Below are 23,288 nucleotides of genomic sequence, written 5' to 3'. Positions count from 1 at the left end.
GAGTAAATGTTTGTATTTAATAAGTACAACAAAGGGAGCACGCTAACAAACGCGAGTTTAACAAGAACAACTAAGAGAGCACGCTAACAAACGCGAGTTTAACAAGAACAACTAAGAGAGCACGCTAACAAACGCGAGTTTAACAAGAACAACTAAGAGAGCACGTTAACAAACGCGAGTTTAACAAGTGCAACCAAGAGAGCACGCTAGAATGCATGAATATAACAGAGTACAAGAATCTAACTACAATGCCCAAAAGAGCACTAACGTAAAGATGACCAAACCAAAATACAACCGTAGAACGTCGGGAAACTCGAAGGCTGACGATGAACACACAGGCGGTAAGCAAGGCAAGTAGCAAGCAATAATCCGACACTTGCAGATGGTGACAGGCTTCCTTAAATATTGAGCCTTCCTAATGCAGCACAGGTGTGTCACGTTACCCCGCCCAGCTGGCTCAATCAGGTGCTGAATACAGGAAAATGAACTGAGAATACAAACAATCATGACAGCATCAAGAGAGACAATAGCTAATTAATATGCTCACTCGCCACCCTGTGGTCTGGGGTATGAATTGCGTCCTGTCAAAATGACAGATGGACTTCAGTTTTTTCCATCACCGTTTTAAAAAATCGGTCAACGACGGAAAATATTCGGTTAATGCGACCCCTGGTAAGAGCAAACCCTCATGAATGCCTGCTCCTGATTATCATTTTTGGGCCAGCCAGACTTTCTATGCTTTGCCTCTGAGTTGTTCTGGAACTGTAGTTGTGGTAATTTCCCAGTCCGGAAATTAATACTGCATGTGTGATGGTAAACACTATCCGGAGCATGTAGATCACGGGCATAAAATTCAATTCTGCCCTTGACGGTGATGGCCCATTCATCGGAGCGACTCTCACAATACTCAAGAATGTACTTGACGAATGTATCTGTCTTAACATAGCTGAAGTCTGCACTTCCATGTGTCACTGTAACCCAGTGCTTCTCAATTATTTTCTGTAATGCCCCCCCCAATGGAAGACGTAAATGTTTTGCGCCCCCCTAACTCTCTGCCTCCACTGTAAATGTCGTATCATTTTTCAATAAGATTGTTATTATAATCAGTACACCTCTGAATAACATTGTGTCCTTTTTAATATTAAAGAAAAAACTTAATATAGATCAACTTACAATAAAATACAATATGACTTTACTAACATTGTTTTGTTTTTAACAGAAAAGACTTCAAGCACATCAATTTGCCTATATTAAACAAACAAAATCACTTCCAAACTGTAAAAAATACACTCAAGGCACATTTGTTGACCGTTTGATACTGAAAAATAAAATTGAGTAAAATAAAAAAATTATTATAAATTCAAATTGATTAGCAACATTAACTCTTGAGGAGTAAATTATTACTTAATACTTAATTAAATACTTAATTATTGATAATAAATCATCCATATATGTGTTTTTTAATATAGACCAAAAATGGCTAAGATTACAACAAGAAATGAGAAAATGTGAACAATTTTTAAATATTTAAAAAATAAAAAAAATATTGTAAATGGAGAAAAAAAGGGAATCATTAAAAATAAAACTGGAATTTATTCTTTTTTAAAATTCTTTAAATTTTTCAAGTTTTTTATTCTAATTTTTTTAATGTCCAATTTTCTATATATATATATTTTTTTACATCTCACACCTGTTTTTTTTTTTTGTTTTTTTTTTTTTTAAAATTTAATTTAGACCTATTTTTTTTTAAATTGGACAATTTTCATCCATAATAATTTCTGATTCATATTCATTTTTTTCCCATTTAATTTTATTTTAATTAAATTGAGATGTCTAATGTCTTTATGTGACCCCACCATTTGAGAAGTACTGCTGTAACCCCACAAAATAAACAGTCGGTTTGGCTGTTGAAGGGACCAGTTGTTACTCTGGCACTTCTCGTTGGGGGCTCTACTTTGGTTTTGTTTTGCCTTTGAATGTTTTTGGGATTTACATACTGTTGTCGACATTTTGAGTGTACTTTTTCACCAGCCGAAATGACTATTATCCCCTCTTTGGACACTTGCACTACTGATTCCATCAGCTCCCTTCTGACGTACTTCAACCATATCTGAAGCATCTTTTTTTTCTTCATGGCAGATTTTGCAAGCCTTTTTCCATCAAGAAAGAATAATAATAAAAAGGATGGACATTTTTTTATCATTAGTTTATATACCTTAAAATTGGTTATCATTTTAAAGGTTTCGTGAAATTAATATAGCAAAATATATAATTTCCATATTAACTAATTGTAAATCAGAGTCCTTGGTCCCAAAGATATAGGGTTAGACACAAAAAGTTAGGCTATTTTAATGTTTTTTTGACCATCTTGGATGCCATCTTGAAAATAACATCTTTCCAGTGGTCATATTTTGGTAAACTTTTGATATGTTATTAAGTACACCTAATACTACAAAAAACAGTTGAGAACCTTTTGTTGCAATATTTTTAGGGTTAGGTGCCTTTTTTTCATAACTGCGCCCGTCTAAAATAAACATGCTTTTTCGTGTCACTTTTTCGTGTAATAACATACTTTTGCTATACAGTACTTTTATTACGGTCTTTAAAAAAATGCATTAACACGTATACCTGATCAACTGTCCACTAGCCCAGTTTTGCGTGTTGGTTGATGTGTCAGCACACACATGACCAAAGCAGGCCATTTTTCTTGTATATTTAGACATGATCATATACAAATGACTCATGTTGTGAGGAAGTGCCAACCATAGCTTGCGGTCTCCATTTTGTCTTCCTTCTATAAATGTGTTTCCTTTACGTGATGACCACCTGAGGACATGAATCGGCTGACATTGTCGCATATACGTTTAATGGATGACCAATTGCGTACGCCATTAATTGAGATCCGATGTGAAGTTAATATTTCACCGATCCGCGCACAATTATGTGATTATTTCTATTCATCTATCTATACAAGGGGCACAAAAACAAAAAAGTCTTGAGGGATGGAAGGTTACCATGAGAAAAACTATGAGAAAAATCCCAGGCTCGGAAGGAAATCTGCTGCATTTTAAAGGTTGTTTTTTTCACCTCAGAAGTTCTTGCGACTAGCTGGGATAGGCACCAGCACCCCCACGACTTTCGCTCTTCATAACATCATTGAAAAAATATATGTGGGTCAGTCACTTCCTAAAATTTCGATTCATTTTTTAATTAAAAAATACTATATTTTAATTGAGGCAGTGGGTTTTGACTTAAAAACAAAACATAAAACCCGATATTAGGAGAATTTTACATACACAATGTTGTATTGCTTTCACTCTGTTGTGTAATTAGCTGATAAAAAAAATGCCTTCCTAGTGTGCCATATTGTACGATGACGTGTTATAGCAGAACAATTAAACTAGGCCTGCAAGCAGGACTGAACGGGCCCTCGCAATCTAGCGCAACTCGGACGTCACGCAACTCGGACTGTGTGCAGGTCAGGGTGGTGGCAGATCCTCCTCTCAAATCATCTCATTAGAACCTAACATGCACGAAAGTCGCCTATTTACATTACCACACCCAAGAGATAAAAAACCCTATTGGAGAGAGTACTACAAAAAAAGGAGCAACTACTGAGCTGTGCAGCCAAGCCCTTATTCAAAACCAAATTAATCTTCTAACTGGGCCAATTCGACCAAGTGTGCCAAATATTGTGGCTCTATAAGCTGCCTGAGTCTCTGAAAAAAAATATTTCCTTTAGATGGCGAACAAAGGGTCGTCATGGCAACAGATAGAGACACGTGGACATGTGCCGTAAATAAGTATTTTAATAGGTCTTGAAACTACAATGACCAACCTGAAAAGAACTGGACATGTATTGGAAAAACGAGTGACTTTCTATTGCCACTAGTTGGCGCTGTAGGGTTGATGCAAATGACCCCTACAAGGCCCTTCAGGGTATGACTCTCAACAAGCACGGGAAGTTTGGCGCAGATATGTTGTATATCTGCCGAGTTATGACTGTTCAAAGTATTTTGGAGAGAAAAATTGATGACAGTCATTTTCACTTTGCTGTTTGGACCCCTCCGCTTCAACGAAACTTCAATATTCTTCATCAGGCACCTGAAGACAGGTCTTAAGGCTTCCCTTATGCAGGTTTGAGGTAGATTGATTTTTTCCCTTTAGAGGAGGAGTGTGTCCAGTAAAAAAGGGCATTTCCTGTTCCCACTAGGAGGCGCCAGGCACAAATGGTAAATTTTCAATCCAGTCCTGCTCAGGCTGGTATACCTCACACACATGCCAGATTTAAAATAGATTGAAGGTTGTATGAGGGAGTTATCAGTCATTTTCCGAATTCGGTGTTTTGGCGAAAAAATGGCCGACTTTGGCACCCCGCCCATGTCAGGCCCGTGAATGAAAACACACCATTTTGATAACTTAAGACTTCATGTGCCTCATGAACAGTCTCGCCAATTTTGAGAATGATCAAACTAATTCCCTAGGTGCCAAGGTGTAAAATGTGCACACTATAAATCGATAAAAATTTCATATTCAATCCAAAATACCCGATTTCCTGTTGGGTTTGGAATACGCATGCAAGAGACTTTTTGGAGCAGTTTTGTACAAGGTATCGACTCTCCGAATTTCATCCTTCTACGTTGAAAAAACCTAAATAGAGAGGCCTTTTTGAAAATTTCAAGGGGGCGCCACTGAGCCATTTTGTTACATGTTTTCGTAACGTTGCAAGATTATTGAACGTTATGCAAAGCCGCATGTATGTCCAAATTTTTGTGAGTTTTCGTGCATGTTCAAGCCTCCAAATGTAAACTCCTACAGTGAACCGATAAAAATTTCACATTCGATCCAAAATACCCGATTTCCTGTTGGATTTGGAATACGGGTGCAAGAGACTTTTTGGAGCAGTTTTGCACAAGGTATCGACTCCCCAAATTTCATCACTCTATGTTAAAAAAAACCTAATAGGAAACGCCTTTTTGAAAAATTCAAGGGGGCGCCACTGAGGCATTTTGTTACATTTTTTCGTAACATTGCAAGATTATCGAACGTTATCCAAAGCCGCATGTATGTGCAAATTTTTACGAGTTTTTGTGCATATTCAAGCCTCCAAATGTAAACTCGTACTGTGAACCCATGAAAATTTCACATTCGATCCAAAATACCCGATTTCCTGTTGGATTTGGAATACGGGTGCAAGAGACTTTTTGGAGCAGTTTTGCATAAGGTATCTACTCCCCAAATTTCCTTGCTCTATCTTGAAAAAACCCAATAGGAAAGGGCTTTTTAAAAACTTCTTTCTGTCGCCACTAGTTGGCACTGTAGAGTTGATGCAAATGACCCCTACAAGAACCTTCAGGGTATGACTCTCAATAAACACGGGAAGTTTGGCGCAGATATGTTGTATATCTGCCGAGTTATGACTGTTCAAAGTTTTTTGCGTGACAAATTGTTGACGTTCATTTTCACTTTCCTGTTTGGACCCCTCCGCCTCAACGAAACCTCAATATTTTTCATCAGGCACCTGAACACAGGTCTTAAGGCTCCCCTGATGCAGGTTTGAGGTCAACAGATTTTTTTCCCTTGGAGGAGGAACCTATCTCGTAAAAAAAGGCATTTCCTGTTCTCACTAGGGGGCGCTAGACCTAATGGGTAATATTTCAATGCACTCGTGTTAAGGGTGGGATACCACACATACATGCCAAATATGAAAAAGATTGAACGTTGTGTCAAGGAACTATTAGTCATTTACTGAATTTGTCATTTTGCCGAAAAAATGGTCAACTTTGGCACCACGCCCAGGTCAGACCCGTGAATGAAAACGCACCATTTTCAAAACTTAAGATTTCATATGTCTCCTGAACAGTCTCACCAATTTTGAAGATGATCCAACTAACTCCCTCGGCGAAAAGGTCTCAAATGTGCACCCTGTGAATCGATAAAAATTTCATATTTGATCCAAAATAACCGATTTCCTGTTGGGTTTGGAATATGCATGTAAATGCTTTTTTGGAGCGGTTTTGGACAAGGTATAGACCCCCCCAAATTTCATTGCTCTACGCTGACATACCCTAATGTTATAGGCCAATTTTAAAATTTCAAGGGGGCGCCACTGAGCCATTTTGTTATATTTTTTTGCAACGTTGCAAAATTATCGAAATTTACAATTTTCCGGACGTATGTGCAAATTTTGGTGACTTTTCGTGCATGTTGAGGCCTCCAAATTGGCCGTTTTCATTTGCCCTGAAAAAAAAAAAAAATAATAATAAAAAAAAAAATAATCCTTTGCAAAACAATAGGGCCTTCGCACGCTTAGTGCTCGGGCCCTAAATATATAGCTATGAGAATAAAGTAGTTATATTTACAAGATTAAAGTTGCAATACTGTTATATTAACAAAGTTATAACGTCATGTCAATTTACGTAATATTACAAGAAACAATTGTACGTAATATTACGAGATTAAAGTCGCAATACTACGTTACCTTTATGTAATATTATTAAGAGACCAAAGTTGTAATGTTAGTCATTTTACGTAATATTATGATATTAAAGTCGCAGTACTACGTTCACGTAATATTATTACGAGACCAGAGTTGTCATGTTATGTCATTTTACGTAATTGTATGAAAATAAAGTCGTAATTTTACAAGATTGAAGTCTCAATACTACGTTAATTTAACGTAATATTATGAGATTAAAGTGGCAATACTACGTTCACGTATTATCATTACGAGACCAGAGTTGTCATGTTATGTCATTTTACATAATTATATGAAAATGAAGTCGTAATTTTACAAGATTAAAGTCGCAATACTATGTAATATGTAATATTAACCAAGTCATAACGTCATGTCAATTTACGTAATCTTACGAGAAACAATTTTATGTAATATTATGAGATTAAAGTCGCAATACTACGTTAACTTTACGTAATATTATTACGAGACCAGAGTTGTCATGTTATGCCATTCACGTAATTTATGAGATTTGAATTGTAATAAAGTTGTTACAATTTTACGTAACATTACGAGGAGAAAAAGTCCTATTACGAGATTAAAGTCACAATACTACGTTAATTTAACGTAATATGAGATTAAAGTCACAATACTACGTCTACGTAATACTATTACGAGACCAGAGTTGTCATGTTACGTCATTCTACGTAATTCTATGAGAATAAAGTCATAATTTTACAAGATTAAAGTCGCAATACTATGTAATATGTAATATTAACAAAGTCTTAACATCATGTCAATTTACGTAATATTACGAGAAACAATTTTACGTAATATTATGGGATTAAAGTCGCAATACTACGTTAACTTTACGTAATATTATTACGAGACCAGAGTTGTCATGTTATGCCATTCACGTAATTTTATGAGCTTTGAATTGTAATAAAGTTGTTACAATTATATGTAACTTTACGAGGAGAAAAAGTCATATTACGAAATTAATGTCACAATATTACGTTAATTTTACATAATATTATTACGAGACCGAGTTGCAATATTATGTCATTTTACCTAATATTAAGAGATTAAAGCTGTAATACTTCATAACATTACAGGACTAAAGTCATATCAAGAGATTAAAGTCATAATACTACGTCAACTTTACGTAAATATTATTACAAAAACAAAGTTGTAATGTTATGTCATTTTACTTAATATTACAACATTAAAGTCGTAATACTTCGTAACATAACAACAATAAAGTTGTAATTTTACGTCATATAACAAGCAAAATATCACGAGATTAAAGTCGCAATATTATGTTAACGTTACATAATATTAGTACGCGACCAAAATCGTCATGTTATGTCATTTTATGTAATATTATGACATTAAAGTCGTAATACTTTTTAAATTTACAAGAATAAACTTGCAATTTTACGTAATATTACGAGGAGAAAAAGTCATAGTATTACGAGATTAAAGTTGCAATACCACGTTAACGCTACATAATATAATTACAAGACCAAAGTCATCATGTTATGTCATTTTACGTAATATCATGACATAAAAGTCGTAATACTTCGTAACATTACAAGAATAAAGTTGTAATTTTACATAACATCACAAGAAGAAAAAGTCATAATTGCACGAGATTAAAGTCGCAATACTACGTAAACATTATATAATATTATTACGAGACCAAAGTCGTCATGTTATGTCATTGTACGTAATATTATGACATTAGTCGTAATACTTCGTAAATTTACAAGAATAAACTTGTAATTTTACGTAACATTACGAGGAGAAAGTCATAATATTACGAGATTAAAGTCACAATACTACGTTAACGTTTTGTAATATTATCACGGGACAAAATTCGTCCTGTTATGTCATTTTATTATGACATTAAAGTCGTAATACTTCGTAACGTTACTAGGATAAAGTTGTAATTTTACGTAACGTTACGAGGAGAAAAAGTCATAGTATTAAGAGATTAAAGTCGCAATACTACGTTAACGCTACATAATATAAGTACAAGACCAAAGTCATCATGTTATGTCATTTTACGTAGTCATTTTACGTAATATTATGACATTCATGTCGTAATACTTCGTAATATTACAAGTATAAAGTTGTAATTTTACTTAACGTTACGTGGAGAAAAAGTCATAATATTATGAGATTAAAGTCGCAATACAACGTTAACGCAATATTATTGCGAGACCAAAGTCATCATTTTATGTCATTTTACGTATTATTACGAGAAAAAACTTGCATTGCCACGTAACATTAGAATAAAGCGTAATTTTTGCATAATATTATGAGATTAAAGTCCTTATATTACATATATTTACCTAATATAGATTGACGCAGTGCCGCTAATTTAGCTAAATTAGCAATTGCATACTTTACGTAGTAATATTACTTTTTTCTCTTAGTATTAGAATGTCTGGTTTAATTCTCTGAGTAATGCAACTTTAATTTCGTAATATTATAGAGTTATCTCGTAATATTATGACTCCATTTTCATAGTCCTTTTTTTCCCCTTAAGCCCTAATGCTTCGTCGCAGTTGTACTTCAAGCAAATTCAGTTTTATATTTAATTGCAAAGTACTGCATGTTCTTCAGTCGGAGCCATCAAAAATCCGTCAACAGACCAAAGTAGGAAGAGGAAATCACGATGCGTTCTTAATTCAATCCTGCTTGTGTTTTTCCAGCCGTGTCAGGAGACTTCCTGAATAATGAAGTGACATCACGCTGGTTCTCCGAGTGAAACCAGATGTCTCTGTCTTTTTTGTTCCTCTGCACAGCTCCTCCCCAGACCCTCAACCACTTCTTGGACTTCCCCAAAATTCCAGTATATATAAAACAGACGCTGACCTACTTGTGCATTGGATCCGCCTGGCGTCAAAACAACACTATTCGAGCAAACCTCTGAACTTTTAAGGTACAGAAACCTTTTACCCTGTAATTCTGACTTTAAAGTTCTTTTTCTGATCAACAAGAGTTGTTTTTTGTACTACTAGGATGAAGATTCTACTTTGTTTTGATGTGGGTTTTTTGCAGGATGTGGCTGAGTTTTGTTAGCGTGTCGCTGCTGGCCGTTTCGGCCTTGGCCCATCTGGATCAGGTGACCTTGGACAGCCAATGGGAGCAGTGGAAGATCACACATAGGCGGGAATACAACGGCATGGTCAGTGTTTCCAGACAGATGTGTGTCGCCAAATTACCAAGTAATACTTTCTTATGACATTTTTGACCATAACGGCTAATAATGGTGTTAGAGTATAAAGGCATTTCTCACGGCGTTATTTTTTTCAGTAGTGAGTCATTTAATAAATTACTTTTCCCATCTTCCCAACGTAGTTACCGTTACCGAGGATGTGAAGGTGCGCATTAGTGCATTACTACAATTTGGTTGAATGATGCGCAAGTTGTCTGATTTTGTCACAAATCCGCCTGCATGCCTTCCCTGGAAAGTGCAGAACGGGAGTGGGGTGTAGGGAAAGGGGTGGTGACGCCGTTGCGAATGCGATGATGTTTGGCTAGGTGGCTCGGAGTGTTAGCATAGCATTCGCGTTCTCGTTAGCATTAACATTTAACATGGCGAACGTCATCTAAAACTCTCGGGCAACTTTTTTTTTTTTTTTAACATACAATTCGTGGCTTCCAGGTGGGTACAATTCAGTGTGTAGTTTTCCTGCTGAGTGTGCATTATCATCAGCAAGTTGGCGTTGTCCTTGTAGATGCTACAATATGTGCTCGCCTGTCAATGTTCAGTTCAAACAGTTGGAAACCTTTATTTATTGATTTATTTATGGACTAAAACTTTTTAATTTTTCTGGTGAAAACATTTTGAGTATGCGTCAACTAAACCTAGACGAAGACGAACACATTTTGAAATACAGTGGTATGAAAAAGTATCTGAACCTTTTGGAATTTCTCACATTTCTGCATAAAATCACCATCAAATGTGATCTGATCTTTGTCAAAATCACACAGATGACAAAACAGTGTCTACTTTAACTAAAACCACACAAAAATGTATAGGTTTTCATATTTGAATGAGGATAGTATGCAAACAATGACAGAAGAGGGAAAATTTGTAAGTGAACCATCACATTTAATATTTTTTGGCACCCCCCCTTTGGCAGCAATAACTTCAACCAGACGCTGCCTGTAGCTGCAGATCAGTCTGGGACATCAATCAGGACAAATCTTGGCCCATTTTTCTCTCTAAAACTGCTAGAGTTCAGTCAGATTCCTGGGATGTCTGGCATGAATCGCTGTCTTTAGGTCATGCCACAGCATCTCATTGGGGTTCAAGTCTGGACTTTGACTTGGCCACTCCAGAACGTGTATTTTGTTCTTCTGAAACCATTCTGAAGTTGAGTTACTTCTGTGTTTCGGATCATTGTCTTGTTGCAGCATCTATCTTCTTTTTAGCTTCAACTGTCTGACAGACGGCATCAAGTTTTCCTGCAAAACATCCTGATAAACTTTTGAATTCTTCTTACATTAATGATTGCAAGTTGTCCATGCCCCGAGGGAGCAAAACAGCCCCAAATCATGATAATCCCTCCACCATCCTTGACGATGGGGATGAGATGTTGATGTTGGTGAGATGTTCCATTTTTCCTCCACACAAGACGTTGTGTGTTACTCCCAAACAATTCAACTTTGGTTTCATCAGACCACAAAATATTATGCCAAAACTTCTGTGGAGTGTCCAAGTGCCTTTTTGCGAACATTAAACGAGCAACAATGTTGTTTTTTTTTCTTCTAGACAGCAGTAGAGTGGAGTCCTCCCATGAACACAATTTCTGGCCACGATTTTACATATAGTTGATGTGTGCACGGAGATATTGGACTGTGCCAGCATTTCTGTAAGTCTTTAGCAGACACTCTAGGGTTGTTTTTTTACCTCTCTGAGTATTCTGCGCTGAACTCTTGGCGTCATCTTTGGTGGACGGCCACTCTTTGGGAGAGAAGCAACAGTCCCAAACTCTCTCCATTTGTAGACAACTTCTCTGACTGTCAATTGATGAACATCTAGACTTTTAGAGATGGTTTTGTATCCTTTCCCAGCTTTATACAAATCAACAATCCTTGATCGCAGGACTTCAGACAGCTTTTTTGAACGACCTATGATGCCCATCAGACAATGCTTCTCATCAAGACATTACTTACCAGAGGTGTGTTTTATAGTGGGTAGGGCATATTTAAACCACTCGTCAGTGATTGGGCACACACCTGACTTAAATTGTTTAGTAAAAAAAAATTCAGTTGCTCTTTGAGTCTCCTTAGGCAGAGGGTTCACTAAGGCTACGTTCATACTACAGGTCTTAATGCACGAATCCGATTTTTTGTCATATCCGTTTTTTTGGCGTGCCCGTTTAGACTGCCTTTATCCATTGAGACCGTTCAAGTATTACGCATGCGCACTAATTCGCGGTCCGACACGCGCTGAGCAAGACGACCCGCATGCGCAGAAGCATCAAAACAAATGACACACGTCATCCGTCATTCCAGGGATATCATATTTTGCTTTTCAAAAGGAGGACACAAATAACAGACATAAATAATCCCCGTTTAGGCTTATATTCAAAGTTTATATGGATCGATAGCATGCACGCACGGTCCGTGCACGTCACACACACAAACGGGCAGTTTGCCCCGACCTCGGCCGTGTAGGCGATGTTGAAATATTGCTCACTTGGAGCAGAGAGAAAACTGAGCATTCTCAGGCTTATCCTCAACCCATTTTTATTTTTTATGACTGTTGTCAAGCTCAGCCCTTCCCCAAAAGCCATGTTCACTGCAAGCTAGGCGCTAATAACGCACAGCGGCACCGCTACGGTAAGCGTCTCTCTCGCTATTTGATGACGTAATTGCTGCATGAAATCCGATTTGGGAGAGTGGACAGTACAGACCGCCGCGACAGTCTGGAAAAATGTGGCCCAGATCGGATTTGAAGCACATACGAAAGTGACCCAGATCGGATTTGAATTGGTCCAGTTCTATGCGACTTGTCACGTTCAGACCGTCAAGTTAATGCCTGACTCGAGTCGGAAAAACGCGAAAAAATCGGATTCGTGCATTAAGACCTGTAGTATGTACGTAGCCTTATTTATTTTCCCCTTTCTGTCATTGTTTGCATGCTATCTTCATTAAAATATGAAAACCTATAAATGTTTGGGTGGTTTTGGTTAAAGCGGACACTGTTTTTTTCATCTGTGTGATTTTGACAAAGATCAGATCACATTTGATGGTGACTTTATGCAGAAATGTGAGAAATTCTAAAAGGTTTAGTTACTTTTTCATACCACTGTAACTAAAATTGCACCGATAAGTGATTTAAAACAAAAGACTAATACGAAAATAAGAAGCAATGCAAAAAAACCCACTTATGTTGATAATGACTTTGAAAGTGGAACGTTAGCAGCGAAACGTCAAATTGATTGGATGTCTACTAGTGACTATTTGGGTTACTTAGTAGGAAGTGACCCGGGAATTTCCACAACTGAATAGGAAGTTACTTAGGCCCTAAAATAAACATGAAGTGACCTATAAATACCCCACAAAACCGGGAAAATTGGCTGCAAATGCTCTGTTTCAGTGCCATTGACAGCACTAGACGTCCAAACTGTTTTTGCCAAACTGTTTTTGACCCTCTCAGTCAAAATAGATGCATTGATTTGGCACCGATAGACAACGGAAAACCAGAGATATGATAGTTTTCATTTCATATTTTCTCCAATAAAGGGCACTCATGCTCTTTGGTTAGATGATGTTTCATTTCTGTAGATTTTTGAAGGCGGAATTTGATGATTTTTGTAAATTTTGGGGTGGCGAATATGGTCATCTGATAGGTTAAGTACGGTTCAACAGTTCATGTGCGAATACTTTTTTAATTGTACTTGAGTGAATTTTTTTATGACTACTTTTCCTCTTACTTTGAAGTAACAGTACTCTTACTTAAGTAAACGTTTTGGCTACTCTACCCACTTCTGTGCAGTTGTATACTGTACATATTATCTCAAAATTAAAGTCATAATGTTACCAACGTTCATTCAGACCGAGCGGTCAAAATGGATTGGATGTCTAGCACTGCCAATGGCAAATAATGTGTTCAATGAGTATACTTGTACATGAGTGAAATTTGTAGTTTAGTTTTGTGTCAATGTCACACATTTGGCGAGTTTTGTGGCACTGAAGAGGGTGGATGTCCCGAGACCGCAAAGTGATCTGCTTTTAATCGTCCTGATTAAAGAAACCAGGCTGCGCCGTCGAAGAGCCGTTTGTGGCTAATTAAAATGGCAGTTTGACCTATTTGCACAGATGGATGACTTTCAATTTGTCGGATTTACTTTCTCTGCTCTGCTTAAGTTATCTGTGACTTTTTTTTTCATCAATATGTTAAGACAAGTTTACTTTATTAGGTACAGTACATAAGTTAATTATTGAAGAATGATATGAGATACTACTTCAAACCAAAATGGCTGATTTCCTGTTCAATTTAGAGCTTGGGTCCTTGAGACTTTTTCGAGAGTCTTGCTATGGTAGACATGATCGTCCAATTTTGTGTTGATTGGTGCAACAGGAGTCAGGTTCTGATTTTTTTTTTTTTTTTCAAAAGTGGTATTTGCCATGTGGCAAAACGGATTTTGCCATGTGGCTTTTTTTTTTTGCCATGTGGCAAAAGGAATTTTGCCATGTGGCATTTTATTGCCATGTGGCAAAATGGGTTTTGTCCTATGGCATTTTCGTTTTTGCCATGTGGCAAAAAGGATTTTGCCAAATGGCATTTTTTTGCCATGTGGCAAATTTGATTTTGCCATGTGGCATTTTTTGTTGTAATCTGACAAAATGGATTTTGCCAAATGGCATTTTTTTGCCATGTGGCAAAATTGATTTTGCCATGTGGCATTTTCTGTTGCAATGTGACAAAATGGATTTTGCCATGTGGCAAAATTTTTTTGCCCTGTAGCAAAATGGGTTTTGCCATATGGCATTTTTTTTTGTTGCAATGTGGCAAAAAGTATTTTGCCATGTGGCATTTTTTTTGCCATGTGGAAAAATGAATTTTGCCATTTGGCATTTGTATGCTATATGTACATGCTATATGCCATTTTTTTGGCCATGTGGCAAAATGGATTTTGCCATGTGGCATTTTTTGTTGCATTGAGACAAAATGGATTTTGCCATGTGGCAAAAAAAAAATTGCCTGTAGCAAAATGGGTTTTGCCATAAAGCATTTTTTTGCCATGCGGCAAAATGAATTTTGCCAAATGGCATTTTTTGCCATGTGGCAAAATAGATTTTGCCATGTTACACTTTTTGTTGCACTTAGGCAAAAAGGATTTTGCCATGTGGCATTTTTTTTTTTGCCTTGTGGCAAAATGGGTTTTGCCATTTGGCATTTTTTTTTGCCATGCGGCAAAATGGATTTTGCCAAATGGCATTTTTTGCCATGTGGCAAAATAGGTTTTGCCATGTGGTACTTTTTGTTGCAATTTGGCAAAAAGGATTTTGCCATGTGGCAAAAAAATTTGTGGCAAAATGGGTTTTGCCAAATTGATTTTTAGTTTGTGGCATTTTTTGAGGGGTATATGGTAGTTTTGCAGGCCATGCACATCCATGCCATTGACGGCCATGCACATCCAAATTTTCCATTCATTTTAAATGACAGAAAAACATTTTGCTGTGATTTTTGGCCATCCACTTACCATTATAGCGCATTGACATTCAACGGTCACCCAAGTCAGGCTATGCCATTGATGGCTATGCACGTCCAAATTTTCCATTCATATAAAATGGCAGAAAAACATCTGGTTGTGATTTATGACCATACATTTTACATTAGAGCGCATTGACATTCGACTGGCAACCAAGTCGGGGTATTTTGCCACTTGGCAAAAAGAATTCCACATGGCAAAATCCATTAAATAATCCACTTTTGGTTCTCAGCCCTGCTAGAGAGAATGGCCATAAATTATTTGCTTCAATTCAAAATGACTGACTTCCTGCCAAATTTAGGGCAAGGGTCCTTACGACTTTTAGACATGATCACGCAATTTTTTTTTTTTTTTTCGTGAATTACCAAAAGGACTTTTAAGTTAGCTGCTTTCAACCAAAATGGCTGAAATCCTGTCCAATTTAGGGCATGGGTCTTTGAGACTTTTTCGTGTGTCTTTAACTTTGTGTGTTTAACTATGTAACTATTTTTTTTTTTTTTTTGATTGAATGGTCCAACTGGAGTCGGGGGCTGATTATATTTTCTTTCTAATTTGCATGAATGATGAAAATGGCCCTAAATTGACTGCTTCAAACCAAACTGGATAACCTCCAGTTTCATCTTGAGACTTTGCATTCGATCATTTGGGCTACACTTTTTCGTATATATTAAATTTTATATTATTTTTGCCAGAGATGCCCACAGTGGCTCTGGCAGTTTCACCAAAAAGACGTTGCAAACAATAATAACATGACTCCGTGATACGGTCACATAACCACACAAGCTTGTTTTTGGCAGTCCTATGATCACGCTGGTGTGTTCAATCGTGCGGCGTCTTAAAGCGCTGAAAATAAAAAATAAACTACTTGACATAGAGCCGAGCGCTACCATCACCATTATTGGAATGCGCGGAGTTTTTTTTTAGAGTTAAGCTTTACTTTTTTTTTCAGCAATGTGAGATGGGGAACCCACTCTTTTGTCATGATAGCATAGATTTTCTTGAGAATATGAAACCACATTTGCAAAGGCATAGCAACCATATCAAATAGACACCGTTTGACGAGTGGGTGCCGCATACCAGCTGTGAATCACTCCGTGTCCTTTGACTACGTGTCAGGATGAAGAGAGCATCCGGCGGGCCATCTGGGAGAAGAACGCGCTGATGATCGAGGCCCACAACCAGGAAGCAGCGTTGGGCATGCACTCGTATGAGCTGGGCATGAACCACTTGGGCGACATGGTGAGGGAAACAGGAACATGTTAACAGACGTCATCCGAGTCAGGGGTTGAGACATTTTACTGTGTGTGCAGACGTCTGAAGAAGTAATGGAGAAGATGACGGGGTTGGAGATGCCCATGACGCGGGAACGCGGCTTCACCATGAGTCCCGAGGAGAAGGCCTACCCGTTGCCTAAGTCGGTGGACTACCGCAAGATGGGCATGGTGACGTCGGTCAAAGATCAGGTGTGTCATCAGCGACGCGTGATACCATGAATAGATTAATGACGTGAAGATTGCACAAACTAGCTTGATTGTGTTCTTCAAGATTATGTAATTTTTTAATAGATTTTTATTACTTTTAAATTTCAAGTTCACCCCCCCCCCCCCCCAATAATCCATTTAAAAAATCAAATGTTTTGATATCTCAGGTTTTAAAATGCATTTGAATCAGGCAAAAAAAAAAAAAGTTTAATCAAATAGCAATGGGTGAATACATAAGTACTGTACATGAGAATACAAAAAAAAAAATTGGAAAATTCTCAGTTGAAATAATAAAGAAGTGGAATTTATTCATGCATTTTTATTTTCAATTTTTTTTTAACTCACTTTTAATTTGTATATTATATATTTGAATGAATTTTCCGTATTTTTGCTTCATTTTTTAATTATAGCATTTGCCAAAGTTGAGCTGTATTTCCTAATTTAATTTTCTATATTTAGATTTTTTTTTAATTAATACTAATTTTGTCTACTTATGTATTTTTCTTTAATACTTAATGTATATTTTTTAAATGTAAATTAGAGAACAAACTAATAGTAGTAAAATTCTGCCATCAAGTGGACAAATAAAGAACTCACATTGATGTTCTTGCAACTATATTTCGACTATTTATTTTTTAGTTGATTGGAATTGATTTAAAATTCGTTCTAACTAATAATTATTATTTTATAAATATAAATTCATCATTTGTCCAAATAATTTTAACGGTATTTCTGCAAGGTTTGTAAAAATGAATAAAAACCTAAGAAACATGAGTAAAATACAGTGTTTTTCAAGTTGGTGAAACTCTTCCACTCAGTGGTCAAACAGAAGAATGCATCATAATAAGGTTGACTCGTTTGAGAGAAGCAGTTGTAGATTTATTTGATGGTATCTTTCAATGCAATCCAAAAAGCTAACCAAAACGACCGGAATTCTCGCGGGCTCTCTTTCTTTTGACACCCTACAAAATACCGTTCACCCAAAAACACATTTTTTTAATTTATTTTTTTTGACAAAAAAAAAAAAGCGGAATTTTCGAAACGCTACTCGTCCTACAATTTTTGTCAGTCTCATTATTTATACATATATATTTTTTTTAATCAGGATGCTCCGGGGCACAAATGTTCTGGTCAGTTTTTTGCAAAAAAACGTATGGTTCGGCCAAAACTTGCCAAAAACACAAGCATTCATTTCTATTGGCCCAAATTTCCCATTGATTTTCCAATGGCCTTATTCGCGATTCAAATGTCCATTCACTCCTACTGATTTCCAAACCAAGTGACCCGATATCAACAGGTAGTGACCCTGAAATGCTCCCAAATAAATAGAAACTTCACTTCCTGTACATATTGGATCACTTCCTGTTGATTTAGAGGTATTCGGGGTCACTTCCTGTTGAATTTGAGGCATTCCAGGTTCACTTACTGTAGGAATCGGGTCTTATCAGGTCTTTTGAGTTGGAAATTAATAGGAGTGAATTGTGCATTGAAATGAATGACAGGCAAATAGGTCCATTGGAAATCAATGGGAAATTTTGGCCATTAGGAATGAATGGGTATGTTTTTGGTTTAGCCAATTTTTTTTTTTTTTTTTTTTTGCCAAAATTTGTTTTGGGCAAATGAATGGGTATATTTTTGGTTTGGCCACATTTTTGTCCGAACCAAAACATACTTATTCATTTGCCAAAATTGCCTGAGTAAGTTTTTGGTTTGACCAAAATTTGTTTTTGGCCAAAATATGCTTTTTGCAAAACTTGCCCAAACCAAAAACATACCCATTTATCCCCCCCCCCCCCCCCAAAAATGTGGGTGTGTTTTGTCCAAACCAAAAACATACCCATGCCCAAAATTTGTTTTTAGCAAATTTTGTCCAAACCAAAAACATACCCATTCATTTGCCAAAAACAAATTTTGACCCAAAAAATTTTGGCCAAACCAAAAACATACCCTTAGCCAGAATTTGTTTTTTTGGGGAAAATTTTGGTAGATCCAAAAACATACCCATTCATTTTTAATGGCCATAATTTCCCATTGACTTCCAATGGCCCTATTTGCCTGCTATTCATTTTACTAGCACAATTCACTCCTATTAATTTCCAACTCAAAAGACCTGATATGAACTGGTAGTTGAAGATATTCCCCCAAATCAATAGGAAGTGACCCTGATTTTTCGGGTTCACTTCCAGTTCATATTGGATTAATTCCTGGTGATTTTGAGGCAATGCAGGGTCACATCTTGTAGATATTGGGTTACTTCCTGTTCATTTGGGGGCATATCTGTATCACTACCCGTCTTTGAGTTGGAAATCAATAGGAGTGAATTGGGCTATTGAAATGAATGGCGCATAGGGCTATTAGAAATGAATGGAAATTTTTGGCCATTAGACGTGAATTGGTATGTTTTTGGTTCGGAACAAAATTGCCAAAAACATTCCTATTCATTTCTAATGGCCAAAATTTTCCATTCATTTCCAATGGCCCTATTTGCATGCCGTTCATTTCAATGTTTTTGGTCATTTTTTTTGACAAACCAAAAACATACCCATTCATGTCTAATGGCCAAAATTTCCCATTGATTTCAAATGGCCCTATTTGCCTGACATTCATTTCAAGTTCGCCATGCATTTCAGTAGCACAAAAATGTCCATTCACTCCTAATCATTTCCAACTCAAGTGGCCTGAAATCAACAGGAAGTTTTCAGGGTCACTTCCAGTTCATATTTGATCACTTCCTGTTGATTTGCGGGCATTTCTGAGTCACCACCTGTTTATATCAGGTCTTTTGGGTTGGAAAAAAATAGGAGTGAATTGCACTATTGAAATAAATAGCGAATAGGGCCATTGGAAATGAATGTGAAATTTTGGCTATTAGAAATGAATGAGTATGGTTTTGGTTGGCCGAAATTTGCCAAAAATATACCTATTCATTTCCAATGGCCCTATTTGTCTACCATTCCAATAGCACAAAAACTTCCATTCAGTCCTATTGATTTCCAAATCAACAGGAAGTCACCTGATATCAATGGAAAATGATCTGATATCAAAAGAAAGTGACCCCAAAATGCCTCCAAATCAACAGGAAATGACCAGATATAAACAGGAAGTGGCTCTGAAATGCCCCCAATCAACAGGAAGTGACCTCAAGGGGTTTACTTGCCAAAGCAATTTGCATTTTCAAGTCCCATTTATATTTCTTTATTGCACTTGGTTGATTCATTTTCATATAATTATGCATAACCATACATATTAATCCATTGCTGTTCTGTTACTCAAATATATGATAGTGGGGGACATAGGAAGGTATTGTTTACACTTTGTATTTTTTTTTAACGTGCATGAATGTGTTTGTATGTTTTGTTGTTTAGGGTTCGTGCGGTTCATGCTGGGCCTTCAGCTCGGCGGGAGCTCTGGAGGGTCAGCTGGCTAAGACTACGGGGGAGCTGCGGGACCTTAGTCCTCAGAACCTGGTGGACTGTGTGACGGAGAACAGCGGCTGCGGCGGCGGGTACATGACCAACGCCTTCAAATACGTCAGGGACAATGGCGGAATTGATTCGGACGAGGCCTATCCCTACGTGGCCCAGGTAGAAAACGTGATCTGACGACTTCTCCCGCTGAATTTCTTGAATTTTTATTTTTGTACCGCCCCCCGTAGGCACAGATGTGTCGTTACAACTCTTCGGGCTCGGCGGCCGAGTGCCGTAGCTACAAAGAAATTCCGGAAGGCGACGAGCACGCGCTAGCCGTGGCGCTCTCCAAGGTCGGCCCCATCTCTATCGGCATCGACGCATCCCAAGGGACCTTCCAGTTCTACCAGAGAGGTCAGCGAACGCAGCACGACACTTCACGCCGTTTCGCCACGCATTGTGCTAAATCAGTGCAAAACATTACGTCACGGCCATATCATACCACTTCACATCATGTCATCTTATCGTTGAAGTATCCAAACTAAAGGCTCGGGGGCCAGGTCTGGCCCGCCACATTATTTCTAGCGGTCCGCAAATGTGAATGAAAAATTTAAATAATTCCCCACCCTTTTTTTAATGAATAGACATTTTTTTAAAAATAAGTTTTAGTTTGTTTCGTAATTTTTTCAAATATGTATATTTTTAAACATAACTAATAAAAATATGTATATAATAATTAGGGCTGTCAAAATTATCGCGTTAACGGGCGGTAATTAATTTTTTAAATTAATCACATTAAAATATTTGACGCAATTATGCATGCCCCGCTCAGACAGATTTAAATGACAGTACAGTCAAATTCCCACTTGTTAATTGTGTTTTGTGGAGTTTTGCTGCCCTCTGCTGGCGCTTGGGTGCGACTGATTTTATAGGCTTCAGCACCCATGAGCATTGTGTAAGTAATTATTGACATCAACAATGGCGGGCTACTAGTTTATTTTTTATTGAAAATTTTACAAATTTTATTAAAACGAAAACATCAAGAGGGGTTTTAATATAAAATTTCTATAACTTGTACTAACATTTATCTTTTAAGAACTACAAGTCTTTCTAGCCATTGGATCACTTTAACAGAATGTTAACAATGTTAATGCCGTCTTGTTGATTTATTGTTATAATAAACAAATACAGTCCTTATGTACCGCATGTTGAATATATATATATCCATCTTGTCTTATCTTTCCATTCCAACAATAATTTACAGAAAAATATGGCATAATTTATAGATGGTTTGAGTTGCGATTAATTGCGATTAATTGCGATTAATTACGATTAATTAACTCGATTAAAAATTTATATATATAAATATATATATATAAAGATAAAAAGAAATTTGTCCACGAGAGTAAAGCATGAAGTTCATATTTCTCGCCAAAATAAAATGTAAATATTTTTATTTTATTTTAATTCTTAAATGATGACGACAGATTTAAGAGAATGTTTACCTTTTTTTAAGCTAACGTTTTTAACAATAACAAAAAGTATAAATTGAATATTTAAAATAAAAAAAATTAAACAATGAATTTTTAATAATATCAATATTAATATATTATTTATTAATATTAATATTTCATGATTATTATTTTATCATTTTTTTTACTGTTTTGCAAAAAATAAACCCCCCCTTTTTTTTTTTTTGTTCAATAAACGTTTTGTTTTTTGTTTTTTTTTTTAAATAAATTTTTGGTCTGTTTTGCAATTTTTTTTTTTAACATTAATTACAAAAATATGTATGTAATAATATCCCCCCTTCATTTGTTTTTTTTAAATAAAAAATTGAAAATTTACGTTTCAAAATGTTCCTCTTTTAAAAAAAAAATATATTAATAATATATTTTATATATTAATATATATTAACAATGAAATATTTACTGAATAATATTAATAATTATTTCATTATTATTATTTTATCTTTTTTACTGTTTTGCAGAAAAGGAAAAACTGAAAAAAAATTGTATTTTAAAACTTGAATTTAAAGAATATTCTCCTTTAGGAATTTTTTTTTTTTTTTTTTTTAAAGAAGCCGACATAAACTAAAATTTCTGTAGTCCTCTATAAAAAAAAAAGAACAACAAATTTCACTGAATATTGACTACTTTTCTTTTCTGATTTGTTTTTAAATATATTTTCCAACAATAACATATTTTTTTTAAATAAATAAATATAAAATAAAAATATATAGTGTATATATAATAGTATTTAGTTGTATGAATTTTAACTATTTTTAAATTACCAAAAATTAGTCACTAGCTCTATAAAGGATTAAAAGTCTTAATAAAAAGAATCTGGTGTATTTTCAGGTCCAAAATGTCTCTGAAGAATTAAGCGACTAGCTAAATAGTTATTGGTTCCTTTGACCATCGATTCATTTTGATTAGTCGATTAATCGTGACCTGCGAAAATCATGTGTTTGACACCCCTGTCACTTCACACCCCTCGCCCTCCATCACATAACCAGGCATCTACTACGACCCCAACTGCAACAAAGACGATGTCAACCACGCCGTGCTACTGGTCGGCTACGGGGTAACCGCCAGGGGCAAGAAGTACTGGCTCATCAAGAACAGGTGCGACATCTTAGTCACCCTTGTGACATCATCAAAAGGTGACGTTTTTTAACTGTGTGTTTTTTCCAGCTGGAGCGAGAGCTGGGGCAACAAAGGCTTCGCCAAGATGGCGCGTAACCGCGGAAACCTGTGCGGCATCGCTAACTTGGCTAGCTACCCCGTCGTGTGAGCCGTTTCCGTGGCGACCGAGTTTCTATTTTTACTGTCTTTGTGGTTGTTAGCTGCTGTTAGCTAAAATGTTTTGGACTTGAAAGCGAGCGCGTCGTGGCGTCGCTGGACGACGCAGTTTCACGGAAGCCCAAACATGATATAGAAATATTAACAGTGTATTTTTAGGCGATAGACGTCCAATTCATTTCTGGTCGAAATATATTGGATGTCTATAGCTGTCAATGGCACAGAATAAGTTAATAGTGGAATGTCATGTCTGTCTTCCGTAACATTCAGCACTTTTATTCTGATCATTCTTGTGTAAAAATAAAGTTTTGTATGACATGAAATTAAATAAAGTTGTCAAGGCAAGTTTTATGATTTGAATGTAATTCACTTTATGGCCGCTGAAGGCCGCTGTTGTTCGT

At 36.4% G+C, this 23,288-nt stretch overlaps 1 protein-coding gene across 1 annotated transcript; it reads left to right on the top strand.

Annotated features, from left to right (window-relative positions):
* The first annotated feature begins 9,245 nt into the window (after positions 1-9,245).
* LOC130915241 (cathepsin K-like) lies at positions 9,246-23,224 on the top strand. The gene is made up of 8 exons (XM_057835132.1): positions 9,246-9,404; positions 9,524-9,650; positions 16,312-16,434; positions 16,506-16,658; positions 20,042-20,260; positions 20,332-20,497; positions 22,602-22,710; positions 22,780-23,224. Exons 2-8 carry the CDS (start codon positions 9,525-9,527, stop codon positions 22,877-22,879), a joined length of 996 nt encoding a protein of 331 aa, XP_057691115.1. The 5' UTR covers positions 9,246-9,404; position 9,524; the 3' UTR covers positions 22,880-23,224.
* Positions 23,225-23,288: the final 64 nt, after the last annotated feature.

Source organism: Corythoichthys intestinalis, chromosome 4 (genome assembly GCF_030265065.1).
Source record: "Corythoichthys intestinalis isolate RoL2023-P3 chromosome 4, ASM3026506v1, whole genome shotgun sequence".
Lineage (NCBI taxonomy): Eukaryota > Metazoa > Chordata > Actinopteri > Syngnathiformes > Syngnathidae > Corythoichthys > Corythoichthys intestinalis.
The sequence above is the reverse complement of the archived record's forward strand: the minus strand, read 5'-3'. Positions and strand labels throughout refer to the sequence as shown.